Source organism: Hyla sarda, chromosome 6 (genome assembly GCF_029499605.1).
Source record: "Hyla sarda isolate aHylSar1 chromosome 6, aHylSar1.hap1, whole genome shotgun sequence".
NCBI classification, from domain to species: Eukaryota; Metazoa; Chordata; class Amphibia; order Anura; family Hylidae; genus Hyla; species Hyla sarda.
Window position 1 is genome coordinate 248,726,597 of NC_079194.1, and position 24,603 is coordinate 248,751,199.

Below are 24,603 nucleotides of genomic sequence, written 5' to 3' on the forward strand. Positions count from 1 at the left end.
TGAATGTTTTTATGCTCGTTACTACACTGTTACTATAGTGGCCAAATGGCCAATATTATGATTGAGAATGTAGCATTCATTCACCTATCTATATTTGCTTACAGCTTATAACTGTCCTGACTCAAAAGTTTATAAAGCATGCAGCAACATTCAACAACCTACCTGCAGTTCAAGGTATGAATGGTTATAGTTTTAGAACATGTTCTCTTTTCAGCTTCCAAAATTTGAAGTGTGGTCTACCCCTAAATAATCATCTTCTGCAACATTCTGTTTATAATATGTAAATATTTGTTTCATATGTGATTATCTGTGGAATATAAAAGCTCCTCTGATCTCCAACATATAGCATACCTTACTCAATCACAACTAGTGTTGAGCGGCATAGGCCATATTCGAATTTGCGAATATTCGCGAATATATGGACGAATATTCGTCATATATTCGCGAATATTCGCATATTCGTAATATTCTCGTTTTATTTTCGCAAATGCGAAAAATTCGCGCATGCGAAAATTAGCATATGCAAATGTTCGCATATGCGAAACTTCGCACGCCAGTCTCACACAGTAGTATTAGAGCCTTCTTTACACCACACAAGCTGGAAGCAGAGAGGGATGATCACTGTGATGTGTACTGTGAAAAAAAACAAAAAAAAAACGAATATTCGTAATTACGAATATATAGCGCTATATTCGCGAAATTCGCGAATATGCGATATTCGCGAATAATATTCGAATTGCGAATATTCGCGAGCAACACTAATCACAACATTTAAAGCAACCAAAATCTGATAACGGGAGCAAACACTTTCAGATACTCTGTAGAACTAAAGCCCTTTTGTTCTGAATATGTCTAGTTTGAATTTGAAAACTCCCATCGCCAACCCCTCGACCTACGATTGCCCCGACATACGATCATTTCAACATACGATGGTTTCTCAGAGGCCATCGCATGTTGAAGGCAGCATCAACATACGATGCTTTTGTATGTCGGGGCCATCACATAAACGGCTATCCGGCAGCACAGACTGCTTCAGCTGCCACCGTGTATGGTGCCCCGTGTGGTCCTCTGACGATCACTTACCTGTCCTCGGGGCTCCGTCGCGTCCTCTTCGGGATTCCCTGCATCGTCGGCACTCTCCATCGTCGTCATCACGTCACTGCGCACGCCGTCCTGTCATCCAATAGGAATGGCGTGGGTAGCGACGTGATGGCGGCGACGGAGAGCGCGGTTGCCGGGGAAGCAGAGGCCTTGCCGAAGCGTCAGGGACACCTCGGGGACGCGGTGACAGCGATGGACGGCGACATCCTGGGCAGCGGTGATGAGCGGTGATGGTCCGGAGCGGCGGGGACAGGTGAGTACAACTTCCAATACTAGTTGTCTTCAACCTGCGGACCTCCAGATGTTGCAGAACTACAACACCCAGCATGCCTGGACAGCCAACGGCTGTCCGGGCGTGCTGGATGTTGTGGTTTTGCAACATCTGGAGGTCCGCAGGTTGTAGACCTCTGTCCTATACTTTACATTGCACGGATCCCTCAACATACGATGGTTTCAACAAACGATGGTCCGTTTGGAACGGATTACCATCGTATGTTGAGGGACCACTGTATATGGGACCCATGTTCTCAAATTGAACTCCAAAGGCTCCCCTTTAAGTCTCTCTGTTAGATGCAGCTCTACCTTTTATCCCTATATTTAATTCCCTTTCATATTTTCTTTTACAATCTTGTCACTTGAATCTCCAGAATTTACCCTTTTACTTTTAAACAGCTCAACTTATTGGGGGAGATTTATCAAAACCTGTCCAGAGGAAAAGTTGCCTAGTTGCCCATAGCAACCAATCAGCTTGCTTCTTTCATTTTTAACAAGGCCTCTGCAAAATAAAAGAAGCGATCTGATTGGTTGCTATGGGCAACTGGGCAACTTTTCCTTTGCACAGGTTTTGATAAATCTCCCCCATTGTTGCTAAGATGTATTCTTGTCTGGATTACTGTAGTTCTTTAATTCTCTAAACTCCCCCTTTCGGGTCAGTCCTTTATGCAGCAGCAAGACTCATCTTCCTGTCCAGCCGCCAACACTAATTCCCCTCATTCCTGTGCCAGTCATAGCACTGGTTTCCCCGAATCCAATATAAACTCCTCACTCTCACCCACAAAGCTCTCCACTGTGCTGCACCTCCCTACTAGAGATGAGCGAACTTACAGTAAATTTGATTCGTCACGAACTTCTCGGCTCGGCAGTTGATTTATCCTGCATAAATTAGTTCAGCTTTCAGGTGCTCCAGTGGGCTGGAAAAGGTGGATACAGTCCTAGGAGACTCTTTCCTAGGACTGTATCCACCTTTTCCAGCCCACCGGAGCACCGGAAAGCTGAACTAATTTATGCAGGATAAGTCATCAACTGCCGAGCCGAGAAGTTCATGACGAATCGAATTTACTGTAAGTTCGCTCATCTCTACTCCCTACATCTCCTTCCTCAGCTCTATCTACCATCCCACAGGTGCTCTACATTTTGCGAATTTTATAAAACTACCATCTTCCATAATCCAAACTCATCATTCCAGTCTCCAAGACTTTAATCGACCTGCACCAGTTCTCCTCAATGCAATACGCCAAGCCATCGAACTTATACAGTGGTCCCTCAAGTTACAATATTAATTGGTTCCAGGATGACCGTTGTATGTTGAAACCATTGTATGTTGAGACCAGAACTCTATGGAAACCTGGTAATTGGTTCTGAAGCCCCAAAATATCATCCAAAAATAGTAGATATAATATAATAGATAAAGCAAGTCCTTACATATAAACGTAAGAAAAATCTGTTGGGAGCTGTAAATCACTGTGTATGTCAGTGTTTCCCATCCAGGGTGCCTCCAGCGGTTGCAAAACTACAACTCCCAGCATGCCTGGACAGCCAAAGGCTGTCCAGGCATGCTGGGAGTTGTAGTTTTGCAACCGCTCGAGGCACCCTGGTTGGGAAACACTGGTCTATATAGAGGACAGGAGCTTCTTCAGGGTCCTGTGCAGTACACGCAAAATGTAGCCGCCCTTACCTGGTGTCAAAAGGGGCAGCTAACCGTGGCACAGGTAAATAGTACAGCACATGTAATACCTCCCTGTACTGTAGGGGGCGCTACCAGACACCAGTTAGTGCATACACTTCAGTAGTACAGGTGTGAATGCCCATTCTGATTGGTCAGTTCCTCCAGTTGTGACATGTCTCACAGATCTAGACTGTCCGGAGCATGTTGATTCTGGTTTCAAGTTACAATGGTCCAGAAAAGACCATTGTATGTTGAAACTATTGTATGTTGAGGCCATTGTAAGTTGAGGGATCACTGTACCTAACATCCAGGTTTGAACGTGCCCTAAAACACACATCTTTTTAGGCAGGCATGTAACATTCCCTTATTGGTTTCCCTTACTATCACTACTTTCTTCAGCAGTTTCCCCCTAGGCTCCGTGCACTTTGTATCTGTATATAAAGAGATTAACTAGTGACTGCTTCACTGACCTTTATGTAATCGACCCTATTTATAAAAGATGGCAGCTGAACCATTATAGAAATAAGGCTTTCTGTCTTTTGTGTCAAACCTATTCCATACTCCCCTTGGGGAAAAATTAGTGTGTAATAATGTAATGTGGGATATTCTTCTAAATATGTACCCTCAGAATTGTAACGTGCTGCAGAATATGCTGGCACTCATTAATATTTTTTTTTTTATTATAATTAAGCCATCCACTAGCATTTGTATGTGATAACATATCTTGTGTATGGCTACCTCACTAGGCTCCTGTGGCAGAAAACTTCCCGGGTAATCTTGTTGCCCAAGAATAGTCCCAAGACTCATTTAGGATACAGTCCCACATACTGCTTACACAGCGTACATATCGCTGCGCAAAATCATTTGCAGCAGCGGGAAATACGCTGCATATTGCTTCAGATGATCATACACACAGGGCTAGCCGGCGGCACAGTCATGCCGGCGCGGCTCCGCCTACAATCTTCACTGAAAACACAGGGCTGCCACCAGCTAGTCCTGTGTGTATGATGAGAATAGCAGCGTATTTCCTGCTGCTGCAGAGGGAAATACACTACATAAGCGGTACATGGGACCATACCCTTAATCAGAAAGATTCCTGCAACTTCCATACCTGAGTCTAGTAGTGGAAGCAAGTCAGGGAAGTTTGTCAACCGCTCGCACATATCCTGCCAGCCGCGCCAGGACATGCTGGGAGTTGTAGTGGTGCAGCACGGATAGGCGGTAGATGTGCGGGCGGGTGACAAGCTTGTTACCCGCCTACACATCTTCCACCCGCCCGCGCCTCACGACTAAAATTCCCAGCATGCCCTTACAATAAGTGGTGCGGCGAGGGCGGAGGATGTGCGGGTGGGTGATCTCCCGCTCGAGCCGCACGACTACAACTCCCAACATGCCCTTACAATAAGGACATTCTGGGAGTTGCAGTCATGCGGCGGGGTGGGAGACAAGCTTGTCGCCTGCTCCTGCTGCACAACTACAACTCCCAGCATGCCCTTATAGTAAGGACATTCTGGGAGTTGTACTCAGATGGTGGGGGCGGGTGACAAGCACATCTCTCGCCTGCCTGTGTCATAAGTCTACAACTTCCAGCATGTCCTTACTGTAAAGGCCTGCTGGGAGTTGTAGTCAAGCGAAAGGGCAGGTGACAAGCTTGTCTCCCGCCCACGCTGCACAACTACAACTCCCAGCATGTCCTGGCGTGGCTGGCAGGATATTTGCGAGCGGTTGACAAGCTTCCCTGACTTGCTTCCACTACTAAACCTGTAAAGTAAATAAATAAAAAAATGCAACACGTTTATAAAACTTTTATTTAAAAAAACACTCCCCCCCCTCCCCCAGAAGCCCTCAGTAACTGTTTTATTAATATTAAACAAAAGAAAAAACGCTGGTTATCATAGTAGTCCACCAAATCTTAAATAGTCCACAGGATACATGGATCTAAAATGAGAAGAAAAAAAACAAACAAAAAATGGGTAAGTATATTTAGGGAGAAAAAAAATTGTAAAAAAAGCAAAAAATTACAAAAGAGCTTACCAAAGTAAATTTCTATTTTCACTTTGCAGCAGTCAGGGATTTATCAAGTGCGAAAGTCGCACAAAAAGTCGCAACCGCCTCCAAAGCAGAGTAAATGTAAGCCAGCCTGGACCTGGCTTACAAAACCTGCTTTGGAGAGCTGGATTTCATATTTCCCGCCGGAAGCCGTCTTATAAACCGAATCTCCCCCACCTGCTCATCTCATATCTCACCCCCCCACCACCCCATATAAATCACATATTTCCCCCGTAATCTTAACCCGCCGCCGCTCATCTCCTTCCTGCCCCCACCGCTCATCTCCCCCCCCACTCCGCCGCACAACTCACCCTGCCGCCGCCGCTCTTCTTGCCCCAGTGCTGCTGCATCTCGCACTGCCTGTTTCAAGACCACAACTCCCAACATGCCCTTACAGGGAGGATATGCTGGGAGTTTTATTTGTGGCGGGGGGTTGATGCAGGCCGGTGGCCGGGGCAGCAGAGCCGGCCGGCATCCAGATATATGAAAATACACTGTAATTTTAAATTTTCTGGGCGGAGCCCTGATTGGCCGGTTGGTCTCGGCCAATTACGGCATCGCCGGGGAAATATGAAATTACAGTGTAGTTTCATATATCTGGGAGCCCTCTGCTGCCCTAGCCACCGGCCTGCATCAACCACCTGCCACAACTAAAACTCACAGCATGTCCTCACTGTAAAGACATACTGAGATTTGTAGTCTTGCAAGAGGTAGTGCAGGTGTGAGATGAACAGCAGCAGTGGCGCTGGGGCAAGAGGAGCGGCAGCAGCAGGAGAGATGAGTGGCGGAGGGTGGGAGATGAGTGGCGACGACGGCGAGGGGGGATGAGTGGCAGTGGCGGAGATGAGCGGCAGCGTGGGGGGGGATGAGCACCGACGTGGGGGAGATGAGCGGCGGTGTGGGGGGAGATGAGCAGCGGTGTGGGGGGGAGGAGATGAGCGGCGGCCTGGGGGGGAAATGAGCGGCAGCGGGGGTGAGAAGAGATGCGGTGGCCGGGTGGAGATGAGCAGTGGTGGGGGGGAGCAGGGTGAGATGTGCGGCGGCTTGGGGAGATGAGCGGCAGAGTGAGATATGTGACAGTGGGGGGATGAGCGGCGGCGTCAGGGTGTAATGTGTAGCGCCGGGGGCAGATGAGGGCGGCAGCCGAGAGAAGATGAGCGGTGGCGGTGGCTGGGGGAGATAAGCAGCGGTGGGGGCAGATGAGCGGTGGCCAGGGGGGGACATGAGCCGCGGCGGCAGGGAGAGATGTGCGTTAGTGGCAGGATAAGATTACAGGGGAGGGGGAGATGAGCTGAGGGGCCAGGGCAGCAGAGGGCTCCTAGAAATATGAAACTACACTGGCAACCGGCCAATCACGGCACCGCCCGCGAAATATGAAATTACACTGTAGTTACATATTTCTAGGAGCCGACCGGCCTGTTTCAACCACCCGCCCATGAGTTGCAACTACAACTGCCAGCATGTCCTCACTGCATGCTAGGAGTTGTAGTCTTGCAACAGCTAGCGGGCTGGTGGTAGATGCGGCTGGCATTTTAACACTAGGGTGCCTCCAGATTTTTCTAAACTACAACTCCCATCATGGACGTTGTAGTTAAGAAACGGGGTGCCTCCAGCTGTTTCTAAACTGCAATATATAATATTAATCAAATGGTTAACAGGGGCTTGTGGAGGAGTGTTTTTTGGAATAAAAGTTTTTTAAACATGTTGTGTTTTATTTTTATTTACTTTACAGGCTTAGTAGTGGAAGCCGTCTTACAGACAGAATCCATTACTAAGCCGGGGCTTAGCGTTAGCCTTAAAAACAGCTAGTGCTAACACCCAATTATTACCCCAGGACACACCGCCACAGGGGTGGCGGGAAGAGCCCTCACCAACAGGCCCGTAGCATCAAAAATGGTGCTCCTGGGCCTATGTGGTAACAGGCTGGTGTTATTTAGGCTGGGGAGGGCCAGTAACTATGGTCCTTGCCCACCCTGGTAACGTCAGGCTGTTGCTGCTTGGTTGGTATCTGGCTGAGAGTGAAAATAGGGGGAACCCCACACGTTTTTTGTTTTTTAAAATTATTTAATTATTTAAAAAATGTGTGTGGTTCCTCACATTTTCATTCTCAGCCGGATAATTTAAAAAAACAACATGTTTGAAAAAAAAAAAAAAAAATAAAATAAAATAAAATATATTTATATATATATATTTATATATATATATATATATATATATATATATATATATATATATATATATATATATATAACAAAAGAACACTCCCATTACAAGCCCTCTTTAAGCATTTTATTAATAATAAACACAACATTTTTTTTTGTACATTTAGGGGGAAAAAAAAGTTGTAAAAACTTTTAATAAACACAGAGGAGAGGAGGTGGTGTTTCCCAGTGGTGTTCTGAAGATGTTTATTGGTTATTGCTTATGTGTGCTATAAAAATTGCAATCTAAAGTAATGTATTGTTTTTTGCTCATGTAAGACAAATGTATCAACCCCCCTGTGATAGTATGATAAATATGTTGCACATAAGCAAAACCAAAGCAAAATAAAAATGACTACAGAACTCGCTTACCAAAGCAACATTGTTAAAAGTTAAACCTTCGACTCTCGTCTGAAGACCAGAACACTCTGAATCTGGATTTCATAAGGAATATCTCTGTACTTAGCTTTCCCTAATCCCTGATCAATCGCCCAATCCCAGCTGCTGAAAAACACTCCTGTAGCATGATGCTGCCGCCAGCACGCTTTACTGTAGATAAGGTATTGGGCAGGTGATAAGCAGCGCCTGGTTGCACCAGATGTGATGCTTAAAATTGAGGCTAGAAAGTTCAGACTTATTTTCATCAGACCACTCTGAATCTTATTTCCCACAGTCAGAGAGTCCTTTAGATGTTTTTTTTTTTTTCTCCGAAAACTCCAGACATGTGTCTTATACCACCCCACAACCAATTAGTATAGTATTGCAGTGATGGTTTCTGCTATCTTTATCAAGCTTTGTAGTCAGCTGATGTCAATTTCTCTCAGATTTGTCGTACTTGTGCAAAAGGTGTGTGGCTTTTTGCTTAGGCTAAGTCTCCTCTTGGTTTTTTTGCACTGCGTTTTTAGGGAATAAAAAAACGCCTGAAAAATCGCAAGTGACGTCATCATGCGTTTTTTCTGGCGTTTTTTCCGGCGTTTTTTTCCTTTGTGTGGAAATTGCACCTTGGCGTTTTTTTTTTTTTTTTTTGTACCCAAAATTTCTTGGGTACAAAAAAAAAAAAAGGATGCAGCAGTTATGGAATTTTTTTTTATTAAACGCAATGTATATATTTTATAACCCAATTTTTATTATTTTTTAATAAAGTGTGTGTTTCACTTTTTTTTTTTTTTTTTAGACATTTTTAAAAAATTTTATGTAGGACAACTACTCCCAGCATGGAACAGACTGTTCCATGCATGGAGTGATAGTACCTGTACTATAGACATATATATAGCATACATACATAATATAGCAGAGAAGCGAGCGGGTCTATACATCGCTCGCCTCTCTGCACTATACTCCGGCCACTGATGTCAACAGAAATTCATATTTCCCACCCAGAGCTGTGATTGGACGGATGGTTGCAGCCAATCTCAGCTCTGAGGAAAAGATGAATGAATGAGTGGCCGGCCCGGAGTATAGTGCAGAGCAGGGATGTGAGCGATGTATACAGCCGCTCCATCTCTGCTATAGACAGGACGATCACAGAGGGTGTCAGTACTGATACCCACTGTGATGTGTCCTTAAGCAGGCACTACTACTCCCAACATGGAGCACACTCTGCTCCATGCTGGGAGCTGTAGTACCTGTATTAATAGACAGATCGCAGCAAGTGTAACTTCTGACACCCACTGCGATCTGTCTATTAATGCAGGTACTACAGCTCCCAGCATGAGGCAGAGTGTGCTCCATGTGGGGAGTAGTATTACCTGCAGTTATGGAAAGATCACTGCGGGTATCACTCCTGACAGCCGCTGTGATGCTCCTGTATAATGTATAGATGCAGCGGCCGGCGCTCTCCTATGGTCCCCTGCATGGCCGTATATATATACACATGTTCCTACTTCTCACAGAGAGCTGTGATTGGCTGGAACCATCCGGCCAATCACAGATCTGTGGGAAATATGAATAAGTGTAAATATACGTCAGGGCAGGGGACTATAGAAGAGCAGCCACTGCATCTCTATATTATACAGAAAGATCGCAGCGGGCGATCTGTCTATTAGTTCAGGTAGTACTACTCCCATCATGGAACAGTGTGTTCCATGCTGGGAGTAGTAGTACTAACTAAAAAAAATTGTAAAAAATAAAGCAAAAAAGTGAAAAACACACACACAATACATTTTTATAATTGTCGGCTACATTTTTATTTCCCCGCACACATAAATTGATCCCTGTTTAAAAAGTTATAGTTTTTTGTTATTCAATAATATACATTTCGTTAGATACAATTTTTTCCTTCACTACTGTATATTTTTGAAGAAAAAAATGTTAATCGTACCCTACGAAATTTTATTAAAAACAGCTATTTACATCACTTTTTTGGATCGCTTAAGTCCAAAAAAGATTAAAAACCGCCTGCAAAAACGCCAAAGTTAAAATCCGCATAGCGTTTTTCTTGGCGTCTTCTCACTCCCATAGACTTCTATGGGAGCAAAACGCCAAGAATTTGACAAAAAACGCCGGTTTGAGGGAACTACAGCGTTTTTTTCAAAACTCCAAAGAGCGGAAAAAAACGCAGAAAAAGTGAAAAAACGCCAAAAGGATTAAAAAAACGCCAAAGTGAAAAAACGCTAAGTGGAATTTGAAATTTGCGATTTCTCATTGACTTACAGCTAACATCTGGCCGCAGCGTTTTTTGACCAAAAAAACGCCATGCGGCAGAATTGGCGTTTTTCTTTGCGTTTTGCAAAAAAACAAACAAGTGGAGACTTAGCCTTAAGGGATTTTGACGAAAATTACTTAGATTCACCCTCTAGCTTTTTCACTTTGCAGTGATCAGAGATTTATGAAGTGCGACTTTTCTAAAAAATTGCAGATTTGTCGCATAGACCTTAATTTCACTACAAACATACACCAGCCCAGACATGGATTACAAAACTGTCTGTAGACCGCATGAAAAAAAAAAGTTGCAGAAAAGTCACGCGGGTGAAAAAAATAGTCTCTGAAAAGTCACAGAGAATAAATCATGCTAAGTCGCAGGGCTCAAGTCCTGCAGGAATGCATGGAAACTGAGCTCCTGCACTTTTTCCACAGCAGGAACACCGTTCCCATTAGCAGGAGTCCTGCAGGACCAGCTCTTGATTAAAAATCTTGGGTGAGTTCCCACACTTTTTTCCCCAGGACTTGAGTGGTGTTCTGGAGTAAAATTTCAGAAAAATGTGCACCATATTTATCACATGCCATGCACCATTAATTAAATTTGGTGCATGTACACTCCATCTACACCATCAAAACCTGTGTATAACATCAGTGCACCTTCATTGACTTGTTCCCCTGTCTGTATCTTTGGAGTTTAGCCTACTTAGTTTGGTGGAACAGTCAGTTCAAAGAAAAGTCCTGGTTGTTCCAAACTTCTTCGATTTAAGAGTTATGGAGGTCACTGTGCTCTTGCAAATTCTCAATGGAGCAGAATTCTTTTTTTTACCGTTCTCCAGATCTGTGCCTCCACACCATCCTATCTCTGAGCTCTACAGGCAGTTCTTTTCTCCTCATGGCTTGGTGTTTGCTCTGATATGCATTGTCAGCTGTGAGACCTTATATAAACAGGGCTGCGTCTTTCCAAATCCTGTCTAATCATCTGAATTCACCACAAGTGACTCCAATCAAGGTCTCAAAGATGATCAAGAGAAATAGAAGACCCCAAGAGCTAAATTCAAAGTGTCATAGCAAAGGGTCTGAATACTTATGTCCATAGTAATGTTTTGTTTTTCCTTTTTAATAAACTTGCTAATTTGCATAACTTTCAAAATTCAGTTTTACTTCATTATAATGGGTTATTGAGTGAATAATGATGGGGATTTTATTATTATTTATTTATAAAAAATTTTAACATAAGGCCAGAACATAACAAAATGTTAAAGTGAAGGGTCTGAAAAAATTCTGAATGCATTGTATATCATTGTATTCATTATTTTATCCACTTATGAATCTAAAAAATTTCACACAATGATATGGTTACTGTGTATTGTGACATCTCTGTGTACATTATTGCTGTGACGCGACTGTGTTGTGCTGTGTACACAATACTTCTATTATGAGGGTGTGTCCATTATGCCTGCCTAGTCACATTACTGTAGGCATTAGCCTCTTACTGTGACATCACTGTTTATTATCCCTGACATCGAGAGTTCATCATTTCCATACTGTGACATCACTGCATGCATTTACTTTTTCTGATGACTTCACAGTCTTTTAAATTCACTACTTTGTGACATTATGCCTTTTTTTTGTGATTTCACTGTACACGTCATTCCTATTCACTGGCATCAGAGTACAAAAAAAAAAGACAAAGACAGCATATCTAAACTACTGCTAAGCTAAATTTATAAAACTGACACATTTGTTTCTTATTACAGTAAGTGCACAATACATTCCTACTGTGTGCCTTTAAATTATTTACTGTGAAATAACTGTATGCATCATCCCCTAAGTGTGACATGAACTTCAAGTTATACCTCTATCTTTACCATTTTTTCAAATTTCCATTTTGTACCCATTTATTATCACACAATGATAGAAAAATACTTACATACATCGAGTGCATACACGAAACAGTTGAGTTTTCATTTGCTATCATAGTGTTAGTATTTCATGGGACTAAATTGTCTTAAAGGGGTACTCCAGCCCTAATAGATTGTATCCCCTATCCAAAGGACCCCCACAATCTGTCATTCTGCACCCATCTTTGTGAGCTCTCTGCAGCGCTGGAGTGTCAAGTGTGACGACAAGTATTGTGACATCACAACTCCGCCCCTGTGTGATGTCCCACCACGCCCCCTCAATGCAAGTCTATAGGTGCGGAATGACAGATTGTGGGGGTCCCCAGCGATCATACATCTTATCCCCTAACCTTTAGATAGGGGGTAAGATGTTTTAGGGCCGGAGTACACCTTTAATGTGGTCCTGTCACCATTTCTAAAATAAATATTCTATCATTGAATAATAACTCAGATGAACACGTTGAGCTAAATGGTGTCTTTTCTATTTTAAAATAGGCAAGAACTCTCAATGTCTCAGTTGTTTCTCATGGAAATGTATTAATACATTCGTTTTAGATAGGTGAATGGGGAAAACTGCTTTGGATTTGAGGACTATGTTAATGACCAACGGTTATTTTTTTTTTGCTTTGTTTTTTTAAATAAATAAAATAGTTAACGAGGGTTGAAAGGGAGTGCTTTTTTTATTATTATTATTTCAAATTTTTTTATGGACTGTGTTATTTTTTTTAACTTTAATTTACAGGCTTAGTAGTGAAAGCCGTCTCATAGACGTAGTCCATTACTAAGCCAGGGCTTAGCATTAGCCCCCAAAACAGGCATTGCTAACCCCCAACTATTGCCAGATATCATCACCAAAAGGGTACTGGGAAGAGGTGGTACCAACAGGCCCGAAGTGACAAAAATGGCACTCCTGGGCATGAGCAGTAACAGGCTGGTGTATTAAGGCTGAATACATACAACTGAATGTTGTTTGCAATCACTATGGCAAAGGAGATGTTTTCCTACACACTCTGACACTTTACAATCTGTGTTAACAGTGTTTGCCTGTGTAGTGACACACTCTATTATTATTATTATAATTTTTTTTTAGTGCCCTTGTTTCCAGGGCACTTTACATATGATAAAGGTAACCGTACATAACATTAACATAATGCATTGAACATTGAGCCCATAAGGTCTTTCAATCTACAAGGAGAAGGGAAAGAAACAGTAGGTGAGGGGGACAGCAAGTCATCTGTGGGCAGGTGGTGAAGTAGCCATTAATGGTGCAGTAGTGGCAGCAGGATTATTGATGGTTGTAGGCTTTCTTGAATAGATGGGTCTACAGGTTGCTTTTAAAGGTCTTAATCGTAAATGTGAGCTGGATGTGCCAGCGTAGTGAATTCCAGTGTATTGGGGAAGTTCGGGAGAAGTCTTGGAGATGTTTATGTGAAGTGCGGACCAGGGGAGAGCACAGTCAGAGTTCTCGAGATGATCGGAGATTACCTGTGGGGCGGTATCGAAAGATAATTTCAAAGATGTTTGGAGGGGACATGTTGTGGATGGCCTTGTACAGGTTAAATTGAATTATTTGGGATATGGGTATCCAGTGAAGGGATTGGCACAGGGGAGAGGTAAAGGAGAAGCAAGGTGAAAGGTGGATTAGTTGAGCAGCAGAGTTAAGGGAGAATTGGAGGGAGAAAGTGATTTTAATGGAAGGCCGCAAAAGGAGGATATTGCAGTAGTCCAAGCGGGAGATGATGAGGGCATGTATCAATAATTCAGTGGAGTCAAAGTTGAGAAATGAACGGATTCGAAAGATGTATTTGAGGTGAAGGCAACAGGCAGTGGTAAGGGTCTGGATGTGTGGTTTGAAAGACACTGTTGAATCGAAAAATGACACAAAAGCAGCGGATTTGGGGTGGTGGAGAGGGTGGAGCCACTGACTGTGATCAATAGACCGGGTGGGGAATAGGAGCAGGATAAGGGGAAAATTATGAATTTTGTTTCTTCCATGTTGAGTTTGAGAAAGTTGGAGGAGAAAAAAGGAAGCTAGAGCTGACAGACAATCTGCGATTTTGAATAGGAGGGAAGTGACATTAGGGCCAGAGAGGTAGATTTGAGTATCGTCAGCATAGAGGAGGTACTTGCGATGGGATTCTATAATTTGTCCCAGGCTGAGGATGTAGATAGAGAACAGTAGGGGCCCTAGGACAGGGCCTTGGGGACCTCCAAAAGAGAGGGCGAGATGAGGAGGTAGTATGAGAGTGTGAGACCCAGAATGTGCGGCTGGTGAACTATCAGGAGATCCAGGAGAGGGCTTAAAGGAGATCTGTAGCCATAGACACCTATCCCCTATCCACAGGATAGGAATTAAGTGCCTGATTGTACGGGAGATCGCGCGGGGTGGGGGGGTGTCCGAATGGTCGGACCCCCCGCAATCAGACATTTATCCCCTAGGGGATAAGTGTCTATGGCTGCAGTACTCCTTCAATTTGTGACATTGAGGGATGAGAGATACTGTAGAGAATGGTCTACTGTGTCAAAGGCAGAGGAGAAGTAAAGGAGAAGGATAACAGAGTAATGGTCTTCAGCTTTTTTGGTCAACAGATCATTGGCCACCTTGGTTAGGGCGATTTCAGTAGAGTGGTGGGGACAGAAACCAGATTGCAGGTGGTTGAGGAGTGAGTTGGATGAGAGGCTGGAGCACAGTTCAAGATAGGCATATTGTTCAAGGAGTTTTGAAGCAAAAGGAAGTAGTGAGATGGGGCAGTAGCTGGAGAAAGTGGATGGGTCAAGAGATGTTTTCTCGAGGATGGGTGTGCTGGTTGCGTGTTCGAATGATGAGGGAAAAAGTGTGTTTAGAGGATAGGCTGAAGAGATCCGTTAGGGCCAGGATGAATACTGTAGTCAGGTTATTGACAAGGGAAATGGCAATGCCCAGTTGTCAATTTATTCATAAATTTTTAGAAGAAATAACAATGCTGACCTCATTGGTTATCATGATATATGATGAAACACCATCTTGATCCCTGGTGCATTAAGATATTGTACTTCACTCCTGAAGTTGAAGTTGAGGTAAATTATTCCTAACACATAGTACAAATCTAATTTTACAAACCTCAATTACTGGAACCAAGGGTGATATAAAATGAATAATAATTATGGTAATAATAATAATAAACTCTGGTGCATTAGGATATCCCAACACACCATATTGCTGTGATGGATTAACACATTCAAGATAACCATGGTTACATATGTATATTACTGTATTTTTTCAGAATTCCTCCAAATATTCCAAATTTTATTGGAGACGTATGTGTCTGCCCCAATAACACAATTCTATCCATTGCAACTCAAGATATATGTGTTCCCCAGTGTGGTAAGTAAATTTTTTTTTTCTTATTTGAATGAATTGTCTTACTGTACAACAGGTACCTTGTTATGAATATAGGTGTCTTTAGTTACCATAGTAAATTTTCATTCTTAAATGGCCACTGTCATTAAAATATTTTTTTCGCATATCATGGTAAAATGAATTAAATAAAGATTAGCAATTTACTCCCTGTAAAAAAAAATAAAAAAAATATGTCACTTTCATGGCCTTATAAATCGGACCACTAGGGGTCTCCCTTCTGGTCCAGACTGCATTCCGTCTGCTCGAAAGCACAGACTTTGGTCTCCTGTTGGACTGGCAGGAGACCAAACTCTGGAAGTGCGGTCTGGCCATAGGCAGTGAATAGCACTTGCTTTCTGCATGTGTATGAAACAGGGAGAGCAAGTGCTATTCACTGCCTATGGCCAGACAGCACTACCTGAGTTTAGCCTCCAGCCAGGAGACCAAAGTTTGTGCTTTTGAGCAGACGGAATGCAGTCTGGACCAGAAGGGAGGCCCCCTAGTGGCCATGAGAGGGACATAAAAATATATATATTTTTTTTACATATTATTACAAATCTTATTTAAACAATCCTAATAGAGAAAGAAACTGAAGTTCAGCCGTCCACGGCACACAGGTTTAAATGCTGTCCAGACCCTCCTGGTGCTCACATATAGTAAGTCGATCACAAGTCCATACAAAAGAAGAAACAGATGGAGCACTCACCAGGTCTTGTAGAATAATTCAAGCTTCTTTAGTCATGCGAATAGGCTTGGCAACATAGGTACACATTGGGGAGAGCAGGTAGGCATGCGGGGGAGAAAGAGATTGGGCGACGGTCCAAATTCGCACTTACAGCACTTCGTCAGGCCCCTAATTAATTCCTATCACAGGTGTGTTATAAAGGTAGCAGAGGAAACTATTACCATGGAAACATAACAACAACAAAAATGACGTCACCAATAGTGTAACAACAAAACCTTATAAAAACAACAAACCACCTGCAACTGCCAGACGCGGGGAGAATTAGTATCGTATCAGAAAGGATTCTTTTCTATTCTATCATTTAAGCCTAAACCAGACGTGGCATTCAGTCTGGATATCCATCTTGATTCCTTAAGTTATAGTTTCTGATGTCTATCCTCCCTTGTACCGGATATTCCTATCCTTTCTAAAGCTGCGAACCGGAGACACTTAATGGATCCACTGTGATATTTATTAATGTGTGCGATCAGTTTTGTGGCTCCTATGCCAGGTCTTCAGCGATCTAAAATGTTCCCTTATGCGACGAAAAAGTGGCCTAAGTGTTTTTCCAACATAAAAAATGACCACAATTGCAGAAGATTGAATAGGCCACAAAATCTGATCTGCATGTAATGAACTGTTTTACCTTCACTAAGTATCCGCCTAGCTTGATTTCTTTGAGTCCCGGGTTGTGGCTACAGAAAGAGCATGTACCGCAGGCGAAGTTGCCAATAAGTTTGTGTTCAGACAACCAATGCGTTTTGGATGCGTTTTTTCTCTCATTATTTTTCTTTTGTTTTTTAATATACTCGCCTATAGTTGTGCTTCTTCTGTATGTCACAATAGGCATTTCTGCTGTATAATCCTGCAAGTCCTCATCCTGCTGTAAGATGTACCAATTATTATGAACTGTTCTTCTTATTGCTTCATTCATGGGTGTATTAGCAAAAGCAAAGGTGAACCTGTCGCTATTCTTTTTTTGACGTGGCTTGAGTAAAGACTGTCTGTCAATTTTATGTGCCCTAATGCGTGCATCTACCAGGACTTTATTGGGGTACCCTCGGGCCCGAAGTCTCTCCTCTAATTCAGTTACTTGCGTTTTATGCCCTTCTTCATTGTTGTTGATTCTTTTTAGTCATAGCATTTGACTAAATGGGATGCTGTTCTTGGTGTTAACCGTGTGGGAAGAGGCATAATGCAGTATGGAGTTCCTCGATGTAGGTTTTCGAAAACCGGAGGTGATAATACCACCATCCTTGATGCTCGCCAATACATCTAGGAACTCCAGACTGGTGTCCCCAAAATGGGAAGTAAATAGCATATTCATCGTGTTGATTTCATTGAGGTAAGTAACAAAATTATCAAACTCTTGCTTTGATCCTGTCCACACGATAAATATGTCATTGACATACCGCCAGATTGTCCTAATGTATTTTACAAAAGGGTTTGTGACAGAAAAAACAAATGTTTGCGAAAGCACACGAAATGGGAGTCCCCATCGCTGTTCCATTAATTTGTCTAAACCACTTCCCTTCAAACTTGAAGACATTATTGGACAGTATGAACTCCATGGCACTAACCACAAAGTCCACAAAGTCAGAAGATTTATTGGAACAGGTGAGGAACTCCCTAAGTGCCTGTATACCCGCGTCCCAGGGGATGCTGGTATATAGGCTTTCCACGTCTATGGAGGCTAGGTGGTATTCAGACTGCCATTCTATTTCATTTAACGCTACAATCAGTTCCCCTGTATCTTTAAAAAAAGTTGGTATCTGTTTTAATAACGGGGAAATCAGCCAATCCACATAGCTAGACAGGAATTCGGTAGGACTACCGATTCCTGCTACAATGGGGCGTCCAGTGGGGGGGGTCTTCGATCTTTATGCGTTTTCGGCAATATATACCAATTCGCATGGTTGGGCCTCAGAGGGAGTAATTTTTTCGCCGTCTTAGTGCCAATAATGTCCTTCTGTGTGTAAGTTCTTAGCAAGGACTGAAGTTTTCTCATTATTTTAGGATTTGGATCTGTGGTTAATTTTTCATACACTGATGCTCAGTGTTGACTATAAGCCTCAGCCAGATAGTCTTTAGTGTACCAAACTACCACCGCTCCCCCTTTGTCCGCTTTTGAGATAGTTAACTCTTGATTCCCTGTAAGCCAGTCAAGGGCTTTTTTCTCCCTTTGTGTGATGTTAAATTTGGGCTGCAGGTAAATAAGGGCTTTTACTTCCCTACATACAGCATGATGGAACAAATCTATTGCTCCCCCCGGAATCGTGGGGGGGTTGAATTTGGAGGGGTTACCTCCTAAAAACTTTTTCTGTTCCATCATCGCTGCAGTAGTGAGGAGGGCATCTGCGACAAGTTCCACTAAATCAAGTAGACAAGCAGCGTCAGTATCGTTTGCATCTTTAAAGGGCATAAAGCCGAGGGGACCAATAGCACACTGCTGTTCGCCCTCTCAGACAAAATCGGTATGAGAAGAAACCTTAGTAGAAAATAATTTTTTTATATTCAATTTTCTTATGCTCTTAAAGGTTTTTTTTCAGGCAAAACCTTTTTTAAAAGTTAAAAGTTAAACAGATTTGTAAATTACTTCTATTAAAAAATCTTAATACTTCCAATAGTTATTAGCTTCTGAGGTTTTCTGTCTAACTGCTCAATGATGATGTCACATCCCGGGAGCTGTGCATGATGGGAGAATATCCCCATAGGAACTGCACAGCTCCCGGGATGTCAGTCATCAGAGAGCAGTTAGGCTAGGTTCAGACTACGGAATCTCCGGGCAGAAAATTTCCGCCCGGAGATTCCGAGTTCCGCCTGCGCCGACTGAATTAGTCGGCACTAGGACCGCGCGGACACTGCAGTCTCCTATAGACTGCTATGTGTTCCGCTCGGATTTCCGCCTGAAGAAAGAGCAATATAGTAAACAGAATTTCTGCCGGAAATTTCAAAGCAAAAATTCCGTCGGAAATTCCGTAGTTTGAACCTAGCCTTAGACAGAAAACAACAACTCAACTTCAGAAGCTAATAACTATTGGAAGGATTAAGATTTTTTAATAGAATTCATTTACAAATCTGTTTAACTTTCCGGAGCCAGTTGATATATAAAAAAAAGTTTTGGCCCGGAATACCCCTTTAAGTAAGTCCTCCTCGAACAGATGATATCTGAACGATTCGGTCAGTCCAAAATTGAGACCTTTTCCGAGTACAGATATACAGTCTGAACTTAGGTCAAGGTCCGTGAGGTTGACAACTAATGTCTCTGTATTCACTGGTGCCAGGTGACAGTTTTCTTCATTTTCTTTCTTGAGGGTGCGTTTCCTTCCCCTCCTCCCGCCCCTCCGGGTCTTGCCCCTAAAGGGTGACTGGATTGAGACTTTGAGGCAGCTGGACCAGAGTCCTCTGATATTCCTCCACATGGATCCAGACTCTGCCAGTATGGATACCGAGGGCACTTCAGGAGCTCTGTCCTTAGCTGTACACGAGGGGAGAGCAGACGCGGGGGAGTTTTTTAGTTCTTGCGAGACGCAGGACCCACTCCATATATTAAGTACTAAATCATTGGAGTTTAAAAGTAGTTCTCTAGCTGAACGTGAGACACGCACCTTTTGGACCATTAATTCATTGAAGGCCTATGCTGAGAATAAACGCACGCCGAGAGGCTTAAGACCATATAAGACTCCATCTCAATTCACACATAACCCGGAATTTGTTAAAAAATGGGATATAAGCCACCTGCAACACTCCTTGAACCTGCAAGCCCTGGTGATAGAACAGAATGAGGCTGAATACGAGCACATCACCACAGAATTGTGTAAAGCAAAGTGTGAACTGCGCACCAGGATTACTGACCAACAATATAGGTCATTTATATCTAACCTGGAGAAAAAATTATCTGCACTACAACAAGTCATTAAAAATACCAAAAGAGATAAATTCCTTCGGGACAAATGGGACTTTGATCATGATGAGGTCTTTAACTGGGGTAAAAAAAAAACTACCCAGAATAAACGTAATAACCGCAGTACGAGACAAAAAAATACAGCAAAGAAAAATAAGAGGATGACCAATTATCTGACTACGGAGACAGAGTCGAGCCCATCAGACGAAGCACAGCAGGAGGACTCTGAAGAAAACTGTCACCTGGCACCAGTGAATACAGAGACATTAGATGTCAACCTCACAGAGCTTGACCTAAGTTCAGACTGTATATCTGTACTCGGAAAAGGTCTCAATTTTGGACTGACCGAATCGTTCAGATATCATCTGTTCGAGGAGGACTTACTTAAGAGCATAAGAAAATTGAATATAAAAAAAAATATTTTCTACTAAGGTTTCTTCTCATACCGATTTTGTCCGAGAGGGCGATCAGCAGTGTGCTATTGGTCCCCTCGGTTTTATGCCCTTTAAAGATGAAGACGATACTGACGCTGCTTGTGGACTTACTTAAGAGCATAAGAAAATTGAATATAAAAAAAATATTTTCTACTAAGGTTTCTTCTCATACCGATTTTGTCCGAGAGGGCGATCAGCAGTGTGCTATTGGTCCCCTCGGTTTTATGCCCTTTAAAGATGCAGACGATACTGACGCTGCTTGTGGACTTACTTAAGAGCATAAGAAAATTTTATATAAAAAAAAAAATTTCTACTAAGGTTTCTTCTCATACCGATTTTGTCCGAGAGGGCGAACAGCAGTGTGCTATTTGTCCCCTCGGTTTTATGCCCTTTAAAGATGCAGACGATACTGACGCTGCTTGTCTACTTGATTTAGTGGAACTTGCCGCAGATGCCCCCCTTACTACTGCAGCGATGATGGAACAGAAAAAGTTTTTAGGAGGTAACCCCTCCAAATTCAACCCCCCCACGATTCTGGGGGGAGCTATAGATTTGTTCCATCATGCTGTATGTAGGGAAGTAAAAGCCCTTATTTACCCGCAGCCCAAATTTAACATCACAAAAAGGGAGAAAAAAGCCCTTGACTGGCTTACAGGGAATCAATAGTTAACTATCTCAAAAGCGGACAAAGGGGGAGCGGTGGTAGTTTGGTACACTAAAGACTATCTGGCTGAGGCATATATTCAACACTGAACGACACATCAGTGTATGAAAAATTAACCACAGATCCAACTCCGAAAATAATGAGAAAACTTCAGTCCTTGCTAAGAACTTACACACAGAAGGGCATTATTGGCACTAAGACGGCGGAAAAATTACTCCCTCTGAGTCCCAACCATGCGAATTGGTATATATTGCCGAAAACGCATAAAGATCGCAGCCCCCCCCCCCCCCCCGGACGCCCCATTGTAGCAGGAATCGGTAGTCCTACCGAATTCCTGTCTAGCTATGTGGATTGGCTGATTTCCCCGTTATTAAAACAGATACCAACTTTTTTTTTAAAGATACAGGGGAACTGATTGTAGCGTTAAATGAAATAGAATGGCAGTCTGAATACCACCTAGCCTCCATAGACGAGGAAAGCTTATTGTCACGATGCCGGCTGGCAGGTAGTGGATCCTCTGTGCCAGAGAGGGATTGGCGTGGACCGTGCTAGTGGATCGGTTCTAAGTCACTACTGGTTTTCACCAGAGCCCGCCGCAAAGCGGGATGGTCTTGCTGCGGCGGTAGTGACCAGGTCGTATCCACTAGCAACGGCTCAACCTCTCTGGCTGCTGAAGATAGGCGCGGTACAAGGGAGTAGACAGAAGCAAGGTCGGACGTAGCAGAAGGTCGGGGCAGGCAGCAAGGATCGTAGTCAGGGGCAACGGCAGGAGGTCTGGAACACAGGCTAGGAACATACAAGGAACGCTTTCACTGGCACAATGGCAACAAGATCCGGCAGGGAAGTGCAGGGGAAGTGAGGTGATATAGGGAAGTGCACAGGTGAAGACACTAATTGGAATCACTGCGCCAATCAGCGGCGCAGTGGCCCTTTAAATCGCAAAGACCCGGCGCGCGCGCGCCCTAGGGAGCGGGGCCGCGCGCGCCGGGACAGGACCGAGGGAGAGCGAGTCAGGTACGGGAGCCGGGGTGCGCATCGCGAGCGGGCGCTACCCGCATCGTGAATCGCATCCCGGCTGGCAGCAGAATCGCAGCGCCCCGGGTCAGTGGATCTGACCGGAGCGCTGCAGCGGAGAGAGTGTAGCGAGCGCTCCGGGGAGGAGCGGGGACCCGGAGCGCTCGGCGTAACAGTACCCCCCCCCTTGGGTCTCCCCCTCTTTTTAGGGCCTGAGAACCTGAGGAGCAGACTTTTATCTAGGATGTTGTCCTCAGGTTCCCAGGATCTCTCTTCAGGACCACAACCCTCCCAGTCCACTAAAAAAAAAGTTTTCCCTCTGACCTTTTTAGAGGCTAAGATCTCTTTGACAGAGAAGATGTCCGAGGAGCCGGAAACAGGAGTGGGAGGAACAGATTTGGGAGAAAAACGGTTGAGGATGAGTGGTTTAAGAAGAGAGACGTGAAAGGCATTAGGGATACGAAGAGAAGGAGGAAGAAGAAGTTTGTAAGAGACAGGATTAATTTGACACAAAATTTTGAAAGGACCAAGATAGCGTGGTCCCAACTTGTAGCTAGGGACACGGAAGCGGACATATTTAGCGGAGAGCCATACCTTGTCTCCAGGGGAAAAAACGGGAGGAGCTCTTCTTTTCTTATCCGCGAACCTCTTCATGCGTGAAGAAGCCTGTAAGAGAGAATTTTGGGTCTCTCTCCATATAATGGAAAGGTCACGAGAAATTTCATCCACAGCGGGCAGACCAGAGGGCAAGGGGGTAGGGAGGGGGGGAAGAGGGTGACGGCCGTACACCACGAAAAATGGGGATTTGGAGGAAGATTCAGAGACTCTGAAGTTATACGAGAATTCGGCCCATGGAAGGAGATCTGCCCAGTCATCCTGGCGGGAGGAAACAAAATGTCGCAAATAATCACCCAAGACTTGGTTAATTCTTTCTACTTGTCCATTGGACTGGGGATGATATGCAGAAGAAAAATTTAATTTAATCTTGAGTTGTTTACAGAGAGCCCTCCAGAATTTAGACACAAATTGGACGCCTCTATCCGAGACGATCTGCGTAGGCAACCCGTGAAGACGAAAAATGTGTACAAAAAATTGTTTAGCCAACTGAGGCGCTGAAGGAAGACCAGGAAGAGGGATGAAATGTGCCATTTTGGAGAATCGATCAACGACCACCCAAATAACAGTGTTGCCACGGGAAGGGGGTAAATCAGTAATAAAATCCATACCAATCAGAGACCAAGGCTGTTCGGGGACAGGCAGGGGATGAAGAAAACCAGCGGGCTTCTGGCGAGGAGTCTTATCCCGGGCACAGATAGTGCAGGCTCGCACAAAGTCCACAACATCCGTCTCCAGAGTCGGCCACCAATAGAAGCGGGAGATGAGTTGCACAGATTTCTTGATGCCCCCATGACCAGCGAGATGGGAGGAGTGACCCCATTTGAGGATTCCGAGGCGTTGGCGTGGAGAAACAAAGGTCTTTCCTGGAGGAGTTTGCCTGATGGAGGCTGGAGAAGTGGAGATCAGGCAGTCAGGTGGAATGATGTGTTGCGGAGAGAGTTCAACTTCTGAGGCATCCGAGGAACGAGAGAGAGCATCGGCCCTAATGTTCTTATCGGCAGGACGAAAGTGAATCTCAAAATTAAATCGGGCAAAGAACAGAGACCACCGGGCCTGGCGAGGATTCAGCCGTTGGGCAGACTGGAGGTAGGAGAGGTTCTTGTGGTCGGTGTAAATAATAACTGGAAATCTTGATCCCTCCAGCAGATGCCTCCATTCCTCAAGTGCAAATTTAATGGCTAGAAGCTCTCGATCCCCGATGGAGTAGTTCCTCTCCGCCGGAGAGAAGGTCCTAGAAAAAAAACCACAAGTGACAGCATGCCCGGAAGAATTTTTTTGTAAAAGAACAGCTCCAGCTCCCACTGAGGAGGCATCAACCTCCAATAGGAAGGGTTTGGAAGGGTCAGGTCTGGAGAGCACGGGAGCCGAAGAAAAGGCAGACTTGAGTCGTTTAAAGGCGTCTTCCGCTTGAGGAGGCCACGACTTGGGATCGGCATTTTTTTTGGTTAAAGCCACGATAGGAGCCACAACGGTAGAAAAATGTGGAATAAATTGCCTGTAATAATTGGCGAACCCCAAAAAGCGTTGGATAGCACGGAGTCCGGAGGGGCGTGGCCAATCTAAGACGGCAGAGAGTTTGTCTGGATCCATTTGTAGTCCCTGGCCAGAGACCAAATATCCTAGAAAAGGAAGAGATTGGCATTCAAACAGACATTTCTCAATTTTGGCATAGAGTTGATTGTCACGAAGTCTCTGAAGAACCATACGGACATGCTGGCGGTGTTCTTCTAGATTGGCAGAAAAAATTAGGATATCGTCCAGATATACAACAACACAGGAGTATAACAGATCACGAAAAATTTCATTGACAAAGTCTTGGAAGACAGCAGGGGCGTTGCACAGGCCAAAGGGCATGACCAGATACTCAAAGTGTCCATCTCTGGTGTTAAACGCCGTTTTCCACTCATCCCCCTCTCTGATGCGGATGAGGTTATAGGCGCCTCTTAAGTCCAATTTAGTAAAGATGTGGGCACCTTGGAGGCGATCAAAGAGTTCAGAGATGAGGGGTAGGGGGTAGCGGTTCTTAACC

At 44.0% G+C, this 24,603-nt stretch overlaps 1 protein-coding gene across 6 annotated transcripts in view; it reads left to right on the top strand.

The window, feature by feature from the left end:
- Window positions 1–24,603, top strand: part of LOC130276901 (mucin-5AC-like) — a 442,145-nt gene that overhangs the window by 331,753 nt on the left and 85,789 nt on the right. For all 6 annotated transcript variants that reach the window (XM_056526890.1, XM_056526891.1, XM_056526895.1 and 3 more), the window contains 2 exons: window positions 105–174; window positions 15,101–15,201. In XM_056526890.1, coding sequence (XP_056382865.1) covers window positions 105–174; window positions 15,101–15,201 — 171 coding nt within the window. The remainder of the gene's footprint in view (window positions 1–104; window positions 175–15,100; window positions 15,202–24,603) is intronic.